This window comes from Hyperoodon ampullatus (genome assembly GCF_949752795.1).
Source record: "Hyperoodon ampullatus genome assembly, chromosome: 3".
NCBI lineage: Eukaryota > Metazoa > Chordata > Mammalia > Artiodactyla > Ziphiidae > Hyperoodon > Hyperoodon ampullatus.
In genome coordinates this window covers 3,835,761-3,855,070 of record NC_136916.1, presented here as the reverse complement: position 1 = coordinate 3,855,070, position 19,310 = coordinate 3,835,761, and the positions used below count along the sequence as shown (strand labels likewise).

The window sequence follows — 19,310 nt, the reverse complement described above, 5'->3', positions numbered from 1 at the left end:
TTATTTCTTTCAAGTTCCTTCTCTAGTTTTATCTCACTTGGCAGAATGGGGGGATAATTGAAAAATGGTCCTTTGTTTAAGGTTTGTTCTGGGGATGGGAGCAAAGACTATACAGCTTCAGTGAGAGATACCCAGCATCAGTCAAATTAATCCTGGTCTGATCATCTTTATTCTTATTTGACCTCTAGCATTGTTTCTCAAAGGAGCACTAATAATATTTCCATAATTCTTCATTTATATGGTTCTGTCCTGCACATTATAGTAGGACAGTTGGCGTCCCTGGCTCCCACTTCGAAGTGCCATTGGCATTCTGCCCCGTTAAAAATACTCCTATACATTTCCAGATGCCCCTACTTAAAAGCCACCAACCCTGGGTGATCACAGTATTCTCCTAACTAGTCTCTTGGCTTCTTCCAGTTCAAATTTTATTTACTGATAACATGTTTTCCTGAGGCATGGCTCAGGTGCCACCCTCTGTTGCCCAAAGAAAATCTAAACTTTTAAAACATTACTGATTTCTTTCTTTTTCTGTGCCCACTGTTGTGAGCCTTGTATGCCTTTTCTTTCTGTTATGTTAGTTTGTACATGAGAAAAATCTTCCTGTCATAGCCACCTTCTCCATGAATACCTGTCCAGAAATATCCGCCCCCCCTTTTCCTATACTACCAAGCACTTTGTCATGTCCTATCTCCTTTATGGCTCTTACATTTCTTCTTGTATTGCATTTATTTTTGTACCTGTCTTTCTTCCACTAGATTCCTCAAAGAAATCTTTGATTTCTTTTCCATCTCCCACAGTGTCTAGCACAGAGCCTGCACATAGTAGGCATTCAGGAAATCGGTTGAATGAATAAATGTTACCATGCATAATAACATCCACATTTCATTCCCTTTGTGATTTGCAAATGATAACGGAAATAGGTTATTTTTAACTTGTATACATTTTAAAAACCTGTGTACTTTGGGTAAAACAGATATTTTTATTCCTTTGTATAGCTTCTGGCATCTACCAGAAGGGATCAAGATAATATGCAGGCTGAGCTGAATCGTCTTCAGGCAGAAAATGATGCCTCTAAAGAAGAAGTAAAGGAAGTTTTACAAGCCTTAGAGGAACTTGCTGTCAACTATGATCAGAAGTCTCAGGAAGTTGAAGACAAAACTAAGGAATATGAATTACTTAGTGATGAGCTGAATCAGAAATCGGTAGGATATAGTTTTCTTTCCTAATACTATACTACAGGTATTCTTAATTGAAAAATTACCTAAGTAACTTATTTCTATATAAGCTCAAAATTGATAACGTCAGTTCTTAGGGAACTCAAGTGTCAACTTTATTTCCTCCCATATATGAAGCCTTAAAGGTGGAGGGAGGAGGGTTATCTTTTTAGTTTCTAAACATCTATTAATACGTAATTAAATGCTATTTTAAAACATTGACTATTCCAAATACTATTCTGTTAAAAAAGTAAAAGTTGGCTTCTAGTTGCTCAGTAAAGTTATTAGCTAATTGTTCAAACTAGAATTAAAAATGTGCACATAAAAATAAAACAGCAGGATATGTAACTTCATGTAACTTATGTTTTGTTCACTGTTACGTTTTCAGCACTCGGACCAGTGCCTTCCTAGGACAGTGTGGTTGGATCTTCCTTGTGATCCCCAGGGGATGAGGGTTTTGTTTTCATAGCTGTAAGGCGGGAATTGCTGCCCCGCAACAGTGACGCCAGAAATAGTATATAGCTGTGATTGCTGCTGCAGTATTTTGAGTATCACCATGGATGAGCTCTTTTCCTTAAAAGTTTTCTTGTTGTTAATGCTAACTTCTTGTTTAGGAATCACATTTAGAGTTGCACCCAGGATCACTGCTCACTGTCTCCCTGTCCGTGTCAAGTGTCTAAAGGAAAGCAGTCAGCACTATGAAATGGCATTTTTAAAAGGCTTCCTGCCCCTGGAGAAGTTTCTTTTCCCTTTTTAACCTCCCAGCTTACAGTTAGCTTGAAGTTACAATTTAATACCATGGAGATCAAGACACCTTTATAACTCTTAACTGAGTTGCATTATTAGCAAACCTAATTTCTGTTTGGAAGAACAGTAGAGTTTCTTACAACTCGGTAAACTGAAAGTGGGTCCTTGGTCACTGATTTCAGTCTTTAAGACAGTTCTGTTTGTGTCCCAGTTTATATATCAGCACTGTATTGGTAAGGAGTTAGAAACCCCTAGAGCATTCTGCATCTTTTTATATGCCTACAATATTGCTGTTCAGCTGCTAGAGAAAATGTCTGGTAATTTAGACCTGGTATTACACTGTAGGTCAAACTGAGTGAACACACAATATACTGCTGTTGAGATACTTAAGGAAATGAGCAGCTGAAATGATGGTATCTTTACTAAAAGATATTGACTAAAAGTCAGTAACTTGCATTTAAAATGCAGTATCTGATCTGTGATATAATGAATAGTTTTAAAGCAACCAGATTCGGTTGGGTTTTCAAAATTGTGGTGACTTTGTTGCTGGTAAGCCAGCTAATATTTTAAATTTATAATTATAGTAATTAAACTCAGATAGTAATGCTACTTTATCACTCTCTCCTGGATAATTGCTTGTATCATAGTACAAAAGTAGTAGCAATTATCAGGTGGATTCTTTTCAGAAACTAAGTAGTATATAAAAAGCAGATGAAGAAAACATACCAGCCATCTAGAAAACTGTCAATTGCATTCTAACATTTATTTTCTCAGACTCAGTTTCCACAAACATGCCATACTATGGTCATAAATGAAAATCAAATATAGTTAATTTGGAAGTTTTCATTTCTAAGTAGAAAACATTACCCAATCTCAAAAATGAGTGAAATAACACAAACTGTTTGCCCTTAGTGGAATTACAATATAGCTACTTTACATGGTCTCTTAGGCCTAAAATATTTTTTAAGTTTGAGCTGGGAGCTTTCGCAGAACTCAGTAGAGAATTCAAGAAAATGAAAGCAGAAAATAATGGTTTTGTGAGTACTAGGTGAAAACTTGTAATACCTGTCAATATTTGAATTGATCTTTCATTTAATAGATTTAACAGTACCTTTTGTTTTGGTTCTGTTAGGCAAGTTTAGCAAGTATAGATGCTGAGCTTCAGAAACTTAAGGAAATGACCAATCACCAGAAAAAGCGAGCAGCGGAGATGATGGCATCTTTACTAAAAGACCTGGCAGAAATAGGGATTGCTGTAGGAAACAACGACGTAAAGGTAACTGTAACTACCAAATATTAAGCATGATAATCTTTACACAATTCATACTTTCATTTTTCACAGAGTTCTTTTCATACCCATTATCTCCTCCTCACAACAGCCATTTGTAGTAGATGGTATTAACTTCATTTTAAATAGCCGAGGAACAAGGAGGAGAATAAGGGGTGCTTGGGGAGACATGCTCAGTAAGTAACATTTATTTGGACCCCATGTTTGGTTTTTCCTCTGTGTAAAGATTTTGCGCTTAGAAATTATGTTGATAAATTACCACACAGGAAGTATGTAATTGAAACAACAGTGAAAATTAGCTCAAGGAGTAAACTGAATGAATTTGATTGCTTTAAATGTTTAAAAAGATGAAAGGTAAGCACTGCTAATTAATGCTCTCTCTCTCTTTATTTTGAAAAAATTCAAACATATAACAGTAGAGAGAATAATATGAACCTTAGAGTTAATCAGTAATCAAAATTTTGCCACACTTATTTTTTCTTTTCTAATAATCTTTTTCAGGATGCTAATACTGGTTATATTAGCACTAGCTTGTGGTAAAAAAAAAAATTTGTGACCTGGTAGATTTTAAAACTTAGACCAAAAAACCAAAGACTCTTAACTGCAAAAACATACACATAACATGAAAGATTTGTATGTTGCAGTAGGTATTTGTTTAGACGTCCTTTTTTGATTAAAGTCTAGTTACAGTAACAAAGAGAACAAACTTAAACTTGGGTTTATAGTGAGAACCAACTAAGCAGCCCGGTTTAACAGTAGTCGGAAATGAAATAAAAGTTTTCACTGTGGAGCACACGTTCCTTCTGTTAGATGTTATTCAGAGCTACTGTTTGTTGATGGAGGCAGGCCTTCGTTCTCGTAATCATGTCATTTTTTAATGCTGGCTCACCTCATCGAAACAGAGCAAAGTGTTGTTATTAAATACTGGATGACATGGCTTGCTCTTTCTTCCCCATCAGTCTGAACATCCTGCCCTGTCCTGTTTATGGTGAAGCAATGTGAGATTGATCGAGCTCTGTGGGAATCTTCTGGGATGAAAAAGTAGATTTCCTTCATATTACTGAACACTAGAAAGGTGTTGTTCAAAATTTGCTTTGTAGATTTGTGACTTGTTTTTAGAAAAATCCTTCCATTTCATGTTCAAATAATCTTAATTTAAGTGAAAAAGTGGTAAAGATAGAGAAAATAAAGAGGAAGACTGGCTTATGTCTAGTGGCAGAGTGATAATAGTACAGATACCCTGACACCTAAACTGCTTTGTTCACTGAACCGTTACAGTATTTTGAAAAAAGGTCAGCCTTGCAAATAGGTTCTTTAAAAAAAAAAAAAAAGGCCTCTCGATATTTTTGTGTTTTGCATGTAGTTCTTTTCCTGTTAATAAACATCAGTAAGTGCTGCTTGAGCTCTACTTGTTTTGTGTTTTTTACATTATGGTTCACTAGATCATATGTTAAGACTATGTTAGCTTTGTAAGAAACTCCCAAACGGTCTCCCAAACTTATATAGCATTTTTTGTTCCATCCAGCAGTGAATAAAAGTTCTGTTTATTCACATTCTCACCAGTATTTGAGGTCATCAGTTTTTTTAGTTTGAGCCATTCGAACAGATGTGTGATATTATCTCATTGTTGTGGTTTTTTTTTTTAATTGATTTATTTTTATTTTTGGCTGCCTTGTGTCTTTGTTGCTGCGCGCGGGCTTTTCGCTAGTTGCGCCGAGTGGGGGCTACTCTTCCTTGTGGTTCCCGGGCTTCTCATTGGGTGGCTTCTCTTGCTGCAGAGCACGGGCTCTAGGCGCGTGGGCTTTAGTAGTTGTGGCACTCAGGCTCAGTAGTTGTGGCTCGCAGGCTCTAGAGCATAGGCTCAGTAGTTGTGGTGCATGGGCTTAGTTCCTCCGCAGCATGTGGGATCTACACCGACCAGGGCTCGAACCCGTGTCCCCTGCCCTGGCAGGTGGATTCTTAACCACTGTGCCACCAGTGAAGTCCTCATTGTTGTTTTAATTTGCATTTGGTTGTTGGTTTTCTTACCTTCAGTTTTAAGAGTTCTCCTTGTATGTTTTGGATAATAGTCCTTCATCAGGTATGTGTTTTGCAAATATTTCTCCCAGTCTGGCTTATCTTTTCATTCTTTTAAGTGTCTTTTGTAGAGCAGAAGTTTTTAATTTTAACAAAGTCCAACTTACCATTTTTTTCCTTCATGGATTGTGGTTTTGGTGTTATATCTAAAAACTCATCTCCAAGCCCATGGTCACCTAGATTATCTCCTGTGTTATCTTCCAGAAGTTTTTTAGTTTTGTATTTACATTTAGGTTTATGATCCATTTGGAGTTAATTTTTCTGAAATTAAATTTTTCTGTATTTACATGTGGATGACTAGTTTTTCCAGCACAATTTATTGAATTGAATTCCCTTTGTCAGAGATTAATTGACTGTATTTGTGTATGTCTATTCCTAGGCTTTCCGTTCATTTCTAATGACCTATTTTTCTGTTCGTTTTTCAATACCACATCATCTTGATTACTAGCTTTATAGTAAGTCTTGAAGTTGGGTGACATCAGTCCTCCAGCTCTGTTGTTCTTTAATATTATGTTGGCTATTCAAGGTCTTACCATTTAAACTTTAGAATCACTTTGTCAATATCTACAAAATAACTTGGAGGGGGTTTGATTAAGATTATATTATATCTATAGATCAAGTTGGGAAAGACTGACATCTCAATATTGAGTCTTCTATCCATGAATGTGGACCGTCTCCCATTTATGTAGTCCTTCTTTGATTTCTTTTGTCATCTGGATCTTACACATACTGTGTTACATTTAAACAGCCGTGTCATCTGCAGACAAAGACAGGTTTATTTCTTCCTTCTCAAGCTCCTTATTTTTTTCCTCTCTTTTTTTAATTTGAAGTATAGTTGATTTACAATGTTGTGTTAATTTCTGCTGTACACCAAAGTGATTCACATACACACACACGCACACACACGCACACATTCTTTTTCATATTCTTTTCCATTATGGTTTATGACAGGATATTGAACATACATCCCTGTGCTCTACAGTAGGATCTTGTTTTTCCATTCTACATGTAATGGTTTGCATCTGCTCATCCCAAACTCCCAGTCCTCTCTCCCCTCCTGCGCCTTGGCAACCACAAGGGGATGCCCAAGAGTGGGATTGCTGCATCATATGGCAACTCTGTTTTTAATTTTTTGAGAAACTGCCATACTGTTTTCCATAGTGGTTGCAGCCGCTTACATTCCCACCAGCAGTGTAGGGGGGTTCCTTTTCTCCACACCCTCTCCAGCATCTGTTATTTGTAGACTTTAACGCTGGCCATTCTGACCGGTGTGAGGTGGTACCTCATTGTAGTTTGGATTTGCATTTCTCTGATAATTCATGGTGTTGAGCATCTTTTCATGTGTCTTTTGGCCATCTGTATGTCTTCTTTGGAGAAATGTCTGTTTAGGTCTTCTGCCCATTTTTTGATTGGGTTGTTTGTTTTTTTGATATTGAGTTATGTGAGCTGTTTGTATATCTGGGAAATTAAGCCCTTGTCAGTCACATCATTTAGAAATATTTTCTCCCAGTCCATAGGTTGTCTTTTCATTTTGTTTATGGTTTCCTTTGCTGTGCAAAAGCTTTTAAGTTTGATTAGGTCTCATTTGTTTATTTTTGCTTTTATTTCTATTGCCTTGGGAGATTGACCTAAGAAAACATTGGTACGATTTACGTCGGCGAATGTTTTGCCTATGTTCTCTTCTAGGAGTTTATAGTGTCATGTCTTATGTTTAAGTCTTTAAGCCATTTTGAGTTTATTTTCATGTATGATGTGAGGGAGTATTCTGACTTCACTGATTTACATGTGGCTATCTAACTTTCCCAGCACCACTTGCTGAAGAGACTGTCTTTTTCCCATTGTATATTCTTGCCTCATGTGTCAAAGCTGTGTGATTGACCATAGTTGTGTGGGTTTATTTCTGGGCTCTCTGTTCTTTTCCATTGCTCCATATGTCTGTTTCTGTGCCAGTATCATGCTGTTTTGATTACTGTAGCTTTTGTATTATCTGAAGTCTGGGAAGGTTATGCCTCCTGCCTTTTTCTTTTTCCTCTGGATTGGCAGTTAAGTCTTTTACCTGCTTGGTCAGGTTTATTCCTAAGTATTTTAATTTTTTGGTGCAATTTTAAAAGATACTGGTTTTTTTACATTCCCTTTGTGATGTTTTATTGTTAGTGTAAAGAAATGCAACCAATTTCTATATGTTTATCTTGTATCCAACTACCTTGCTGAATTCCTTTTATCAATTCTAGTAGTTTTTGTGTGGAGTCTTTAGGGTTTTCTATATATAGTATATATCATGTCATCTACATATAATGACAGTTTTACCTCTTGCCTTCCAGTCTGGATACCTTTTACTTCTTTTTCTTGTCTGATTGCTCTGGCTGGAACTTCCAATACTGTGTTGAATAGAATTGGTGAGAGTGTCTTGTCTTGTTCCAGATTTTAGCAGGAAGGTCAAGCTCTTATTTTATTGCCGTGCTGTGCAGCTTGCAGGATCTTACTTCCCTGAACAGGGCTTGAACCCATGCCCCAGCAGTGAAAGTGCTGAGTCTTAACCACTGGACAACCAGGGAATTCCCCTGAGCTCCTTATTTTTGACACTGAATATTGTACTGGAATTTTGTAATGAAAGTTACTAAGGAATGTACACTGACCACAGTTCCTCCTTGGAGAACTTAAAAGTCATCATTTCCCTGCCACCTAAACATCAATATTTGTTAAGTTTTGAACGGGACGTATACATGATTAACAGTGAATTTACTGTAGAGGGCCTTTGAGGAGGAAATCCAAAAATTGAAAGAGGCAGGGTTCATTAGTGTTGTTTGTTTGTTTGTACCCTTAAATCCATCTTCCTTGCAGGCATGTATTAACATTAAGTTTTAGAAAGTAAGGAAGGCAAAAATTAAGCTCTGCTTTACTCACTCTTTATTAAAAACAATATTTAATAAAAGAAAATCTTCCAGACTTCCTACAAATGTTGAGTAGTATTAAAAATATTTAATTTTGTTTAAGATTTTAGAGTCTAATTGGGTAAACACAAACTAGACATTTCTGTCTTTCATTTCTGTTTCCCTTTTTCTCACAGCAGCCTGAGGGAACTGGCATGATAGATGAAGAGTTCACTGTTGCAAGGCTCTACATTAGCAAAATGAAGTCAGAAGTGAAAACCATGGTGAAGCGCTGCAAACAGCTAGAAAGCACACAAACTGAGAGCAACAAAAAAATGGAAGAAAATGAAAAGGAGTTAGCAGCATGCCAGCTTCGTATCTCTCAAGTATGTGTTACAGAACCAAGTTTCCTCATTTCTTGAACAGCCGTATGTAAATTTTATTTATTGTAAACGTTTTAATAAAAAATGACCTTCCGTAGGTTATTTTGAGTAACAACATTCAAAGGTTAATTCAATTAGTTTTTCTTACTCTAGCTGCAGTAAAATAACATGAATGATTTAAGTGGGTTATATTTGGTAACGTGTATGTTACATATAGGAATTTACTAGAAAGCTGTGACTATTGAAGAATCTAGAAGAATTCTAGGGTGAATAAAAATGCAGGGCTGGTTTTGTGGCTTTGGCAACTAAATGGGTGAGACCATTCACCAAGACAGGAATTGTAGCAGGAGGGATGAGGGTAATAATGTTAGTTGGAGATAACAGGAAGAACGTTATCTCATATGTCAGCCTTTAGTGCCTTATTTAGTAAGTGTTAAAAAAACTTGTACACATGACCATTTCATTGATTAAGTTCTTCATCATTGTAAATCTTGCCCCTGAACATTTTAGGTTTAAATATCTTATTCTGTAAATGTATTATATGTTTAGATAATGTCGATAAAACTTGCTTACTTTCAAATATTTTGGACAACAAAGTATGTGTCAGAGGTTTTATTCCACTTCATAGCAGTATATTTTTCCCAAAAGCATGAAGCCAAAATCAGATCATTGACTGAATACCTTCAAAATGTGGAGCAAAAGAAAAGACAGCTGGAGGAGTCTGTGGATTCCCTCAGTGAAGAGCTAGTCCAGCTTCGAGCACAAGGTACTCACTTCCAGTTATTTATGAGTTATATCTCTATTGTAAGTTACTACCTACTTTAGTATAATTGTAGTCAACATTCACACTAAGAGATTAGGAGGAATACAGGTAACTTGGAATAGTAACACATTTTAATGTGGCTTTGAAACATATTTTTGAAATCGTGTTTGAATATTCAAGTGGCCAGTCTAAGAATTTCCCACAAAGTTATAAAGTGGGGTGTGTGTGTGTGTGTGTGTGTGTGTGTGTGTGTGTGTGTCCTGACATAGGGAAAAGCTGTTTCATTTCCCTACCATGTGCTAACCCATCTGTTCCAGGATTCGGCAAAGAAAGTAAAGGAAACCATAATATCAACACAAAGAATATAAGGTTACAAGTCAGTATGTCTTGAGCATAGAGAGCAAGATTTACCTTTTGGCATTTGGATAATTTAAAGTCAAGTACTGTTAAGGAACATAGCCTCATAAAATCCATTTGCCCCTTGGTTTATATCAAGAATTCTAAGGCTCATTTCCTCTCTTCTGTTTTCTCTCCCTACCCAAACAGAGAAAGTGCATGAAATGGAAAAGGAGCACTTGAATAAAGTTCAGACTGCAAATGAAGTTAAGGCAAGTTTGATGTAGCATTGGATTCTCACAGTTTTAATTCATCCTTGTTAATCTTGAGTAATCTGACTTAATATCTTTCCCCCCAATGATTTTAGCAAGCTGTTGAACAGCAAATCCAAAGCCACAGAGAAACGCATCAAAAACAAATTAGTAGTTTGAGAGATGAAGTCGAGGCAAAAGAAAAACTTATCACTGATCTTCAAGAGTAAGTATGCTTTCCTCTGAGATAGCAGAAAGTACTGGTGGACAGTATATCCTTATTAGAAACCTGCATTTTTCTTTGAAACAATTTTTGACTTGAAAATAAAGAATCTTTTCATTTATGAGTGGAGCTTCTAAGTTCCATAGGAAATTTTCGAAAAATGTTCTTAGGTCTTTTGATGTAAATATTCAGTAAAAAGTAAAGAATTCCCAGCTTCAGCCACTATTACAAATAGATACCACTGTCTCCTCTGAATCATTTCCTTAACTTTTAAAAAGTACTCTTAACTAAGAAAAACTTTATTGGAAATTGTGGGTTTTGGAAATACGTGTTTTAATAGGAGTTGTCATCTCCATTTTTCTGGGACACATTTTCCTACTTCCAGAACCATATGCGTATAGCACAGCATTTATAGAAATTTGAGATCTGTAACCAAATCATGATTTGAGTAGGAACCAGAGGAGAGTAACAAAAAACGATGGCAAAGTTTGGGACATGGGGCTTATTAATGGATTTAGGGACAAGAATTCAGGGAGACGAAAGATACAGAATCAAGTTATGGTTTCAAACCAAAGTATAAAAAGTACTGTGTAGCTGAACGTAGCCTAGTCCTCTTTGCTGCTGGGGGGCACATCCTAACAGAGGAGGCCTGCCGTGTTTGAATGGTGAGACTATGGAATTGAAAAGTTGGAAAGCTTTAATGGCAACATCCAGAAGATGGGGATGTTGATGCTGCGAGGTTTTTACTTTGTCAGCCAGAACCAGAAGATGGCATTAGAGCAAGGGCGCCTGAGAGCGGAGCACGAGAAGCTGAAAGCTACAGAGCAGGACAAGAGCAGAAAGCTACGTGAACTTACGTGAGTAGACCCTTAATCCAAGTATAAAAATAAAAACTAAACGAGAGAGTTACTGGCATTACACTCAGAAATACCCAGTGGGTGAAGTTTTCACTTCGTGCAGGCTGAAGGCTGAAGGGTGCTTTTCTTATTAAACCCTCTGAGTTGGTTTGATTTATACCTAAAAACTTGCAATACTTTCTTGTACTTTAGTGAAAGCCAGGTCTTAATATTTCACTGGTAATCACCTAAAACGTGACATTTGGTAATTTAGAAGATTTCAGGATCTGCCACAAAAACTGAATTTTTGTCAGATTTGATCTTGCATAAATAAAAGACCATTATTGTTTAGCCTTGCCTTTTGAACAGAGGTTTTTGCCATTTATTTTGTTTTGATTTACTGACTAAAAGTATAGTCAGCACACAGTTTCTATAATCTGAGCAGGTAGAAAACTCACGATTATAACTTTCACATACCTTGAATTTATCAGAGGCAATTTATAAAGGAACAGTTAGTTAGGATGGGCACACCAACAGGACCAGCTCAGAGTTGATTTTTTAACAATTCTACTGAATCTCAGCCATAATTTTGTTTAGAGTAACGTTAACTTAAAATGCATAAAATGTTTTTGTCTGCTATAATCTCTGTAGTTTTCAGTTAATCAGAATTATTTTGGGTAAAGATCGGTATGCTATATGATAATGCATATTCTTAAAATATAAAAAGAACCACTCCTTATTCCTTGAATTCTACCACGTTTTCTTTCATCGCTTCCGTTGCTATATTAGGACAGTTTTTCCCTAATAAACCATAGATTTAGAAAATTACAAGGCATATAGAAATTTCTTTGAAAGACACGACATTGGTAAGCTGTTTTTTAAAACTATGATGATCTTTTACTTATTTGAATGTAAGCATTGATCCTGTTAGATAAAAATATTTGATTCAATATTTCTGCTAAATATAGAATTTATGGACTCAAAGTTGAAAATGTATATTCTTCCACTGTTTAGGGTTATGCAAGATAGACGAGAACAAGCAAGACAAGACCTGAAGGGTTTGGAAGAGACGGTGGTAAGAAAAACTTGGATATAAATAGGATTGGGGAATATTTAATGGGTTCTTCCCCTGGTTATACTCAGTTTGAAGACCTACTTCTAACAATACTGCTTTCTTAATTCAAGGCGAAGGAACTTCAGACTTTACACAACCTGCGGAAGCTTTTTGTTCAGGACCTGGCCACCAGGGTTAAAAAGGTATTAAAATAATACTGGGTCGGTGTTACTGTGCTTACTATGTCTAATTGCATTCTGAGTGGTGTAGCCTCACACTGTCATAAGAGTGGGGAGGTAAGCGTTGCGCTTATTTGGTCTCATAGCACTTGCCTGTCTTCTCTAGAGCGCCGAGGTTGATTCGGACGACACCGGAGGCAGTGCTGCTCAGAAGCAAAAAATCTCCTTTCTCGAGAATAATCTTGAACAGCTCACCAAAGTCCACAAACAGGTAACAAGGAGAATATTTTGTGTTCGCTGCAATAAAATCTGAGGAGTGGCACGTATTTGAGTCTTCAGAGTCCTAAGGATTTTCATACCCTGAGCCATTCCATTATTTTATCACGCAATTGTGTAAACAAAAACAACTAGCAGTTTTTATGGGAGTTAATATTCCTAACAGCCTTTAGCAAGAGGTCAGTGAAAACATGTGTTGTTTTCTTTGTAGGGTTTCAGGTCTGTTAGTTTTCTTAACTTATTCATGGTCATTTTTAAATCTCTGGTAGACAAGTCTTTGAGTTAAAATACCGCCCCCCTTTTTTTGGTCTTTATACAATTTTTTTAAAAATATATGTTTATACTCTGTGTACCTTTAAGCCACTTTGTTAATTTATTTATTTGTTTATTTTTGGCTGTGTTGGGTCTTAGTTTCTGTGCGAGGGCTTTCTCTAGTTGTGGCAAGCGGGGGCCACTCCTCATCGCAGTGCGCGGGCCTCACTATCGCAGCTTCTCTTGTTGCGGAGCACAGGCTCCAGACGCGCAGGCTCAGTAGTTGTGGCTCACGGGCTTAGTTGCTCCGTGGCATGTGGGATCTTCCCAGACCAGGGCTCGAACCCGTGTCCCCTGCATTAGCAGGCAGATTCTCAACCACTGCGCCACCAGGGAAGCCCCAGTCTTTATACATTTAATGCCCCGGAAATACTACAATAATGAGGCAGTTCGTATTTCTTTAAAAATAATGCTTACTGTGGGGTTTTTTGCTTATTTTTTATTAAGGCTTGATATGTGATTCAGTTACTTTTTAAGTTTCTTGGCATACTTTATTGTTGTATGTCTTTGTTACTAGAAACCTGATGTTTGCACTAGAGTGAGGTTAAGGGAATTTTAGCCTTTTTTGCTTTCAATGCTTATTAAGGGACTTGCCAAGTTTATGTGTACTTGTGGGTCTTGCTGTATCTAAAAGATATTTGTTTCCACCAGATTAGTATCTTAATGAAGAGACGTAACACTGTGTTGTAGCATATTGTCATAGGGAGAAAGAAGAGTCTCCCCAATCCCCCAGTATTGAATGAAATTATATTTTGGGGAGAAACATATGTGAGGATGATATTTATGGGTATATGTATTCTTTGTTGCTGTCTAAATTATTTAAATTAGCTAAGTGAGAAAACCTTAATATAAAATGTAGTTTTTCTTTCAAGAGAAATTATGGAATGTTTCTGTTTTTTCAAATCATCATTAAAGTCAGAATCCTTATTTTTCCTATATACCTTTAGCTGGTACGTGATAACGCAGATCTTCGCTGTGAGCTTCCTAAGCTGGAAAAGCGACTCAGAGCTACAGCTGAGAGAGTGAAAGCTTTAGAGTCGGCGCTGAAAGAGGCCAAAGAAAATGCATCTCGCGATCGCAAACGCTATCAGCAGGAAGTAGATCGTATAAAGGAAGCAGTCAGGTCAAAGAATATGGCCAGAAGAGGGCATTCTGCACAAATTGGTTAGTAGGACACAATAAAACCTTTAAACCTTGCTTTGGTTTGAATGCTTTTATTTACTTGAGAATAATCTGATTGATTTGTTATGTGATGTCACGGTGGTTTTTGTCTGTATTTTCTAATTTACCAAAGAGTGGCATTGTTGGGAATGCAGAGCATTGAGGAATAGCCACCTTAATTAACAGGACAAGGAGATAAATCAGAACTAGACAAGCAAGACTGGTCAGGTGTAGGAGCAACTGTGTAGAGCGATGTTATGAAAGCAAGAAGAGACTTGCAAGAAAATGTCATGCACAGTATTTCATGCTTTAATTGCTAGGCATTGATGCAGGAATAAGGTTTTTAAGAGGCTAAGGATTGTATAGGTCCTGGAGAAAAGGATGTAACTGAAAAGAAAAAGAGATAGAGGGATTCGCTGAGAAACAAGAAGGCAAAGAAAAACAAGACGTTTGGGAATTTGTTGTAAATAAGAAAAGAGAGTTTAACAAGTCATTGGGGTCGTGTGTTATTTGTTCTGAAGTCAGTGTTTGTTTTTCATCCCAGCTAAACCTATTCGTCCTGGGCAACATCCAGCAGCTTCTCCGGCTCATCCTAGTGCAGTTCGTGGGGGAGGTGCATCTGTGCAGAACGGCCCGCCGGCCGTGCGCGGCGGAGGAGGTGAGCAGGCGTGGCCTCACGCAGCGCCCTCGGGTCTGTGCTCTCTGTCTGGCTTCGGAGTCGCAGCTGTCCGTGGGGATGTTCAGCCATTGGTGGCTAAGCAGTGTTTTGGATTCTCACAGTAGTGTTATGATGTCTTCATAATGTGTGGGATTATAAAAGTAACTTAGCATGGTTTCGTCTAGTTTTTTCATAGTTCAGATCATACTATATGTATATTCAAATTTGTGCTCTTACTGTTTTTAACGTAATATTGGGTCATTTTTCAAAGCTCTGGGTATTGTCTAATGAATATACCGTGGTTTATAACTATTTTACTGGACATTTAATTATGTCAGTTTTTCCATACTTGAAATTTTCCAAAATTGAAATTTCCGTGTGTGAAATCTGAAGTATGAGACATCTTTTTATACCTCCTCACTTTCAGATTATTTCCAGAAGATTCCCATAAGTGGAATTATGAGAAAATGAACATTTTTAAGACTCTTGACACATACTAACACACTGCTCTTCAGAAAGACTGCACCAAATTGTATTTAGCCAAGGACACTGTGCATTTTGTTGCATCTTTGCCAGTATTGAGTATTAATAGTTTTTAAGTTTCTAATTTAATAGGCTAAAATAAGCATCTCATTGATTTATTAATGAATTTGGATTTTTTCATATATATATTGGCCCATTTATATACATATGTTTTTTATGAATTATTTCTGTGTCCTTTCCCATTTACCTGTTGTGAGTGGTTTTTCTAACTGATTTATAAGTTCTTGTTTGTTTCTTTCTAAATACAAGTAGTATCTGTTCCCTGTAGGGGGATGAAGAATTATCAAAAAGATAAAATTATCAAGAAGTTAAATGTCATCTAGAGACACCACCCAATATATTGTATATATTCTTCTGGAGCTTTCTTTACATATTATAACTTTTAAATTAGAAAGTTTAAAGTGTCTAATAAACATTCTAATATAACATACTACCAAGATACTATGCTATTCTATATATGTTACTTTGTAGCCAGCTTTTTTTAACTTGGCAGTATATTCTGAACATTTTCTTACACAGCATGACTGATTATAGCTGCCTAATATTTTATCATATGACAGAACTCAGATTAAATTCTTCAGCAAATCCCAAGAGTGTAGGTGGTTTGGAAACTAAAAGCAGTAGATAACTCTGAGATAGGGACTGGGTTTGTTTCTAACAGTACTAAAGTCAGTTTATTTTAATTCTGCTTTTTACTTTGTCATTTTTGCATAACATTGGCTCTCAGTTTGAGTGGAAAATTATGCAATATTCTGGAGGAATCACATTTCCATAAATTTAATACAGTTTTTTGTCCACACGGTGGAGGATTGATACAGTGAAAAGAGTACAGATATTGGAGTCCCATCTAAGTTTGCATCCTGATTTTTCTACTTTTATGAGCTTGAGCAAGTTACTTTTTTTTTTTTTTTTTTTTTTTTTTTTTTTTGCGGTACGTGGGCCTCTCACCGCTGTGGCCTCTCCCGTTGCGGAGCACAGGCTCCAGACGCGCAGGCTCAGCGGCCATGGCTCATGGGCCCAGCCGCTCCGCAGCATGTGGGATCTTCCCAGACTGGGGCATGAACCCGTGTCCCCTGCATCAGCAGGTGGACTCTCAACCACTGCGCCACCAGGGAAGCCCCGAGCAAGTTACTTTTTAACAGTTAATTTGTCTCGTTTTGATTCCTTTTAAAATTCTTTAAAAAATTCTTAAGTGTAAAAGTAAATTACAGATTTATGACCTATTTAATGTATCTCTGAAATAAAACATTTTTCTGCATACCACAATAACATTATCACACTTGACAAAATATTTTTAACATTATACCAATCCATATTCAGATTTTTCTAATTATTTATTTGTGGTTCAGTCTTCTACAGCTGGTTTGTCTACACCAGGGAATAATCCAGGACTGATGTTTACATGAGGTTATTCCCCTTAAGTCTCTTGTAATCTAGAGTAACACCCCTCCCCTTTTCTAATGACACTGACTTACTAAATAGACTAGGCCAGTTTCCTTGAGCGTATGCCTCCTCGGATGTGTTCGGTTGTTTCTGTGTGTAGTTGCCTTGTTCCTCTATTCCCTGTTTATTAGAAGCATTTATTGGATTCTTTTAAACATGTTTACAGACTACACTGTGGTTGATACGTGTTTAATATTGTGTCACATCAGCAGACATTACAGGAGTTTTCCTGCCAATTAAGAGATGGCCTCTGTTTTTCCCCCTTTGGATTAATAACTTGTTGAGTCCCTTTACTAATAAAATGAAAGTCATTCTTGAGAATTACGCAAGTTAAGATGTCATTACCTAGTATAGCACGGGTGCTGAGTAGATGCAAGCTGCCTTTTCTGGAAGTGGAGCTGGGCAAAAGAATTTTCAAAAGATAATTATAAATACAGGTAAAAGTTTATCCGTTTTGGATATTGTCTTCGTTAAAATTCACATGTGAACTTTGAAATCCTATCTCATTTGCAGAGAGGATAATCCATGGCCTTTGTTAAATATAGCTAGGTTTTAGCTTGAAAGTAGAATGCTGATTGCAGTGTAGTGACAGCACTCAAGCACATGAGGGAGATGGCTAACCTAGCTAACCCAGGTTTTCAAGACTTCAAGTAACTATCAAAGTATAACCACTTACAGGTTTGTTTCATTGCTGGTCCAAAGGATAATGGTTATTATTTTTTAAAGTCTTGCATCGCTCAGTCTTAACCCATGATTGAGGAGTATATGATCTACATAAGTGATAAATTGTTGAAAAAATTAGATACTTTGTAGAGATTTTTAAATTATTTTTTAATTATTAAGAAAAACATTTCAAAACACTGGGTTTATTTTGGGAAAAGATGGCAATGTATGAATGATACTGATACTTTCAGTACCTAGTTTTACATGGCTGGTTCTAACTGCATAATGCTTTGGACAGGTGGAGGTTTTCTAATAAACATGGAGGTAAATAAGCAGCTGAACACAAGGATGCCTCTAGGTAACACCTGCTGCTGGGATTGTTTATTTTATTTTATTTTATTGGCCACACCCGCTCGGCTTGCAGCTGCTTAGTTCCCAGACCAGGGATTGAACCCAGGGCACAGCAGTGAAAGCGCCAAGTCCTAACCACTGGACCACCAGGGAAGTCCCTGGGATTGTTTATTTCACTGTCACTTTCCCCACCACATGTACCTCTTGCTTATCCCTACCCCACCCCTTTTTGTTTCTTACAGCTACCATGTATATAACATTGCTAGTTAGTTAGTGGTCCTTGGCTTAATGTCACTGCCACTGTCTACTGGCTGCCATTTTATTAATCATCTTTTTCTTTTTTAAAAAAATCTAACTTACACATCTGCTCACTCATAGCTCTTGCGGGGAGTAAAAACATGCAGGGTGACCTCCTTTCAATATTGTACTGTCCCTAAATGGCTCTGCTTAGGAGGCATTAAAAAAGGAAAAATTCAGTCATTTAATGTTGCCATCTTTTCAGTTTTGGGGAAAGTGGTCGAAGATGTTGGCTAAATGTTTTTAAACTCATTGGTATATTTTATTTAATTCTTTTCATGATTATCTCAAACAAGTTTTGTATAAATAAAAATATTTTTCTCTGTGCTTTCTTCCATCTTCAGGTGTTAAAAGTAATTGAAGTATGAAGAGGACATGATATCAATGACTATAGCCTGTATCCCTTGGGAACTTTAGAATTATAACCTTATTTTAGTGTATAAATTGTACCTGGCCTGTACAGCTGTTTCCTGCCCTCTCTTCTCGTAAACTCTGCTGCTTCCCAACACAACTAGAGTGCAATTTTGGTGTCTTAGAAGGGAAAAACGACAGTTTACAACTGTGGCCCTATTTATTACACAGTTTGTCTTTCATGTCTTAAATTTAGTCTTCACTGTGCCAACCTAACTGTGTCATACAGGACTGTGCTTTTTGTACTTGTTGTTTGTGTTTATTTTTTAATCTCAGTTTAAGTTACCTAGCTGCTACTGCTTGTTGTTTTTCTTTTCTTATTAAAACAATATTTTAGGGGAAACGGAACCTTTAGATTAAATGTCTTAAATTTTACCACTTATAACACTACATGCCCACAAATTATATCAGGTCAGTACTGTACATTAAAATCCCTTGAAATGACTTCGGAGTTAAAAATTATCTTTATCATCTCTGAAGTTTGCTTCTGAAAACTACTCTTTGAGCACTGAAACCTTTAAAACTGCCTAACTAGACATTTGAGACTGAGCAAGGCTACTTAATTATCTCATGAAATGACTGTTGTTGAATTATCTTGAATAGAAATACTTTACAGTATCAAAAGCAAATCTTTTGCTTTTGTTTAAGGAGAGTTTGGAAAAGGAATTTATTTCTGTTCTTCCCGGTGCTTTAATCCACATAGATTGATGGAATGAAAACACCCCGCTTTGTTTTGGTGAGCCCACTAATTAATATAAGAATTGGACAGATAATGATTTGTCATCTTACTATAGTGAAGTGAACTAAGATATTACAGGATTAAACATAATTTTATATTGTTAGCACCATATTGGTTGATCTAAATTTATAGCCTATGGAAATTGAGAAAAAATGTGGAAGGACAAGACAAATATATGGTAAATTTATAAATATATAGGTTAAATTTTGGTCTGAAATCCCTGAGGTTTTTTACCT

The 19,310-nt window shown here is 36.7% G+C and overlaps 1 protein-coding gene across 1 annotated transcript in view; it reads left to right on the top strand.

Annotated features, from left to right (window-relative positions):
• KIF5B (kinesin family member 5B) overlaps positions 1–18,300 on the top strand; it is a 43,063-nt gene extending 24,763 nt beyond the window's left edge. The window contains exons 14-26 of the mRNA XM_079700396.1: positions 996–1,202; positions 3,094–3,237; positions 8,393–8,581; positions 9,227–9,344; positions 9,888–9,949; positions 10,045–10,154; positions 10,907–11,008; positions 12,002–12,062; positions 12,173–12,244; positions 12,387–12,491; positions 13,756–13,972; positions 14,514–14,627; positions 18,269–18,300. Coding sequence (XP_079556522.1) covers positions 996–1,202; positions 3,094–3,237; positions 8,393–8,581; positions 9,227–9,344; positions 9,888–9,949; positions 10,045–10,154; positions 10,907–11,008; positions 12,002–12,062; positions 12,173–12,244; positions 12,387–12,491; positions 13,756–13,972; positions 14,514–14,627; positions 18,269–18,285 — 1,518 coding nt within the window. The 3' untranslated portion in view covers positions 18,286–18,300. The remainder of the gene's footprint in view (positions 1–995; positions 1,203–3,093; positions 3,238–8,392; positions 8,582–9,226; positions 9,345–9,887; positions 9,950–10,044; positions 10,155–10,906; positions 11,009–12,001; positions 12,063–12,172; positions 12,245–12,386; positions 12,492–13,755; positions 13,973–14,513; positions 14,628–18,268) is intronic.
• Positions 18,301–19,310: the final 1,010 nt, after the last annotated feature.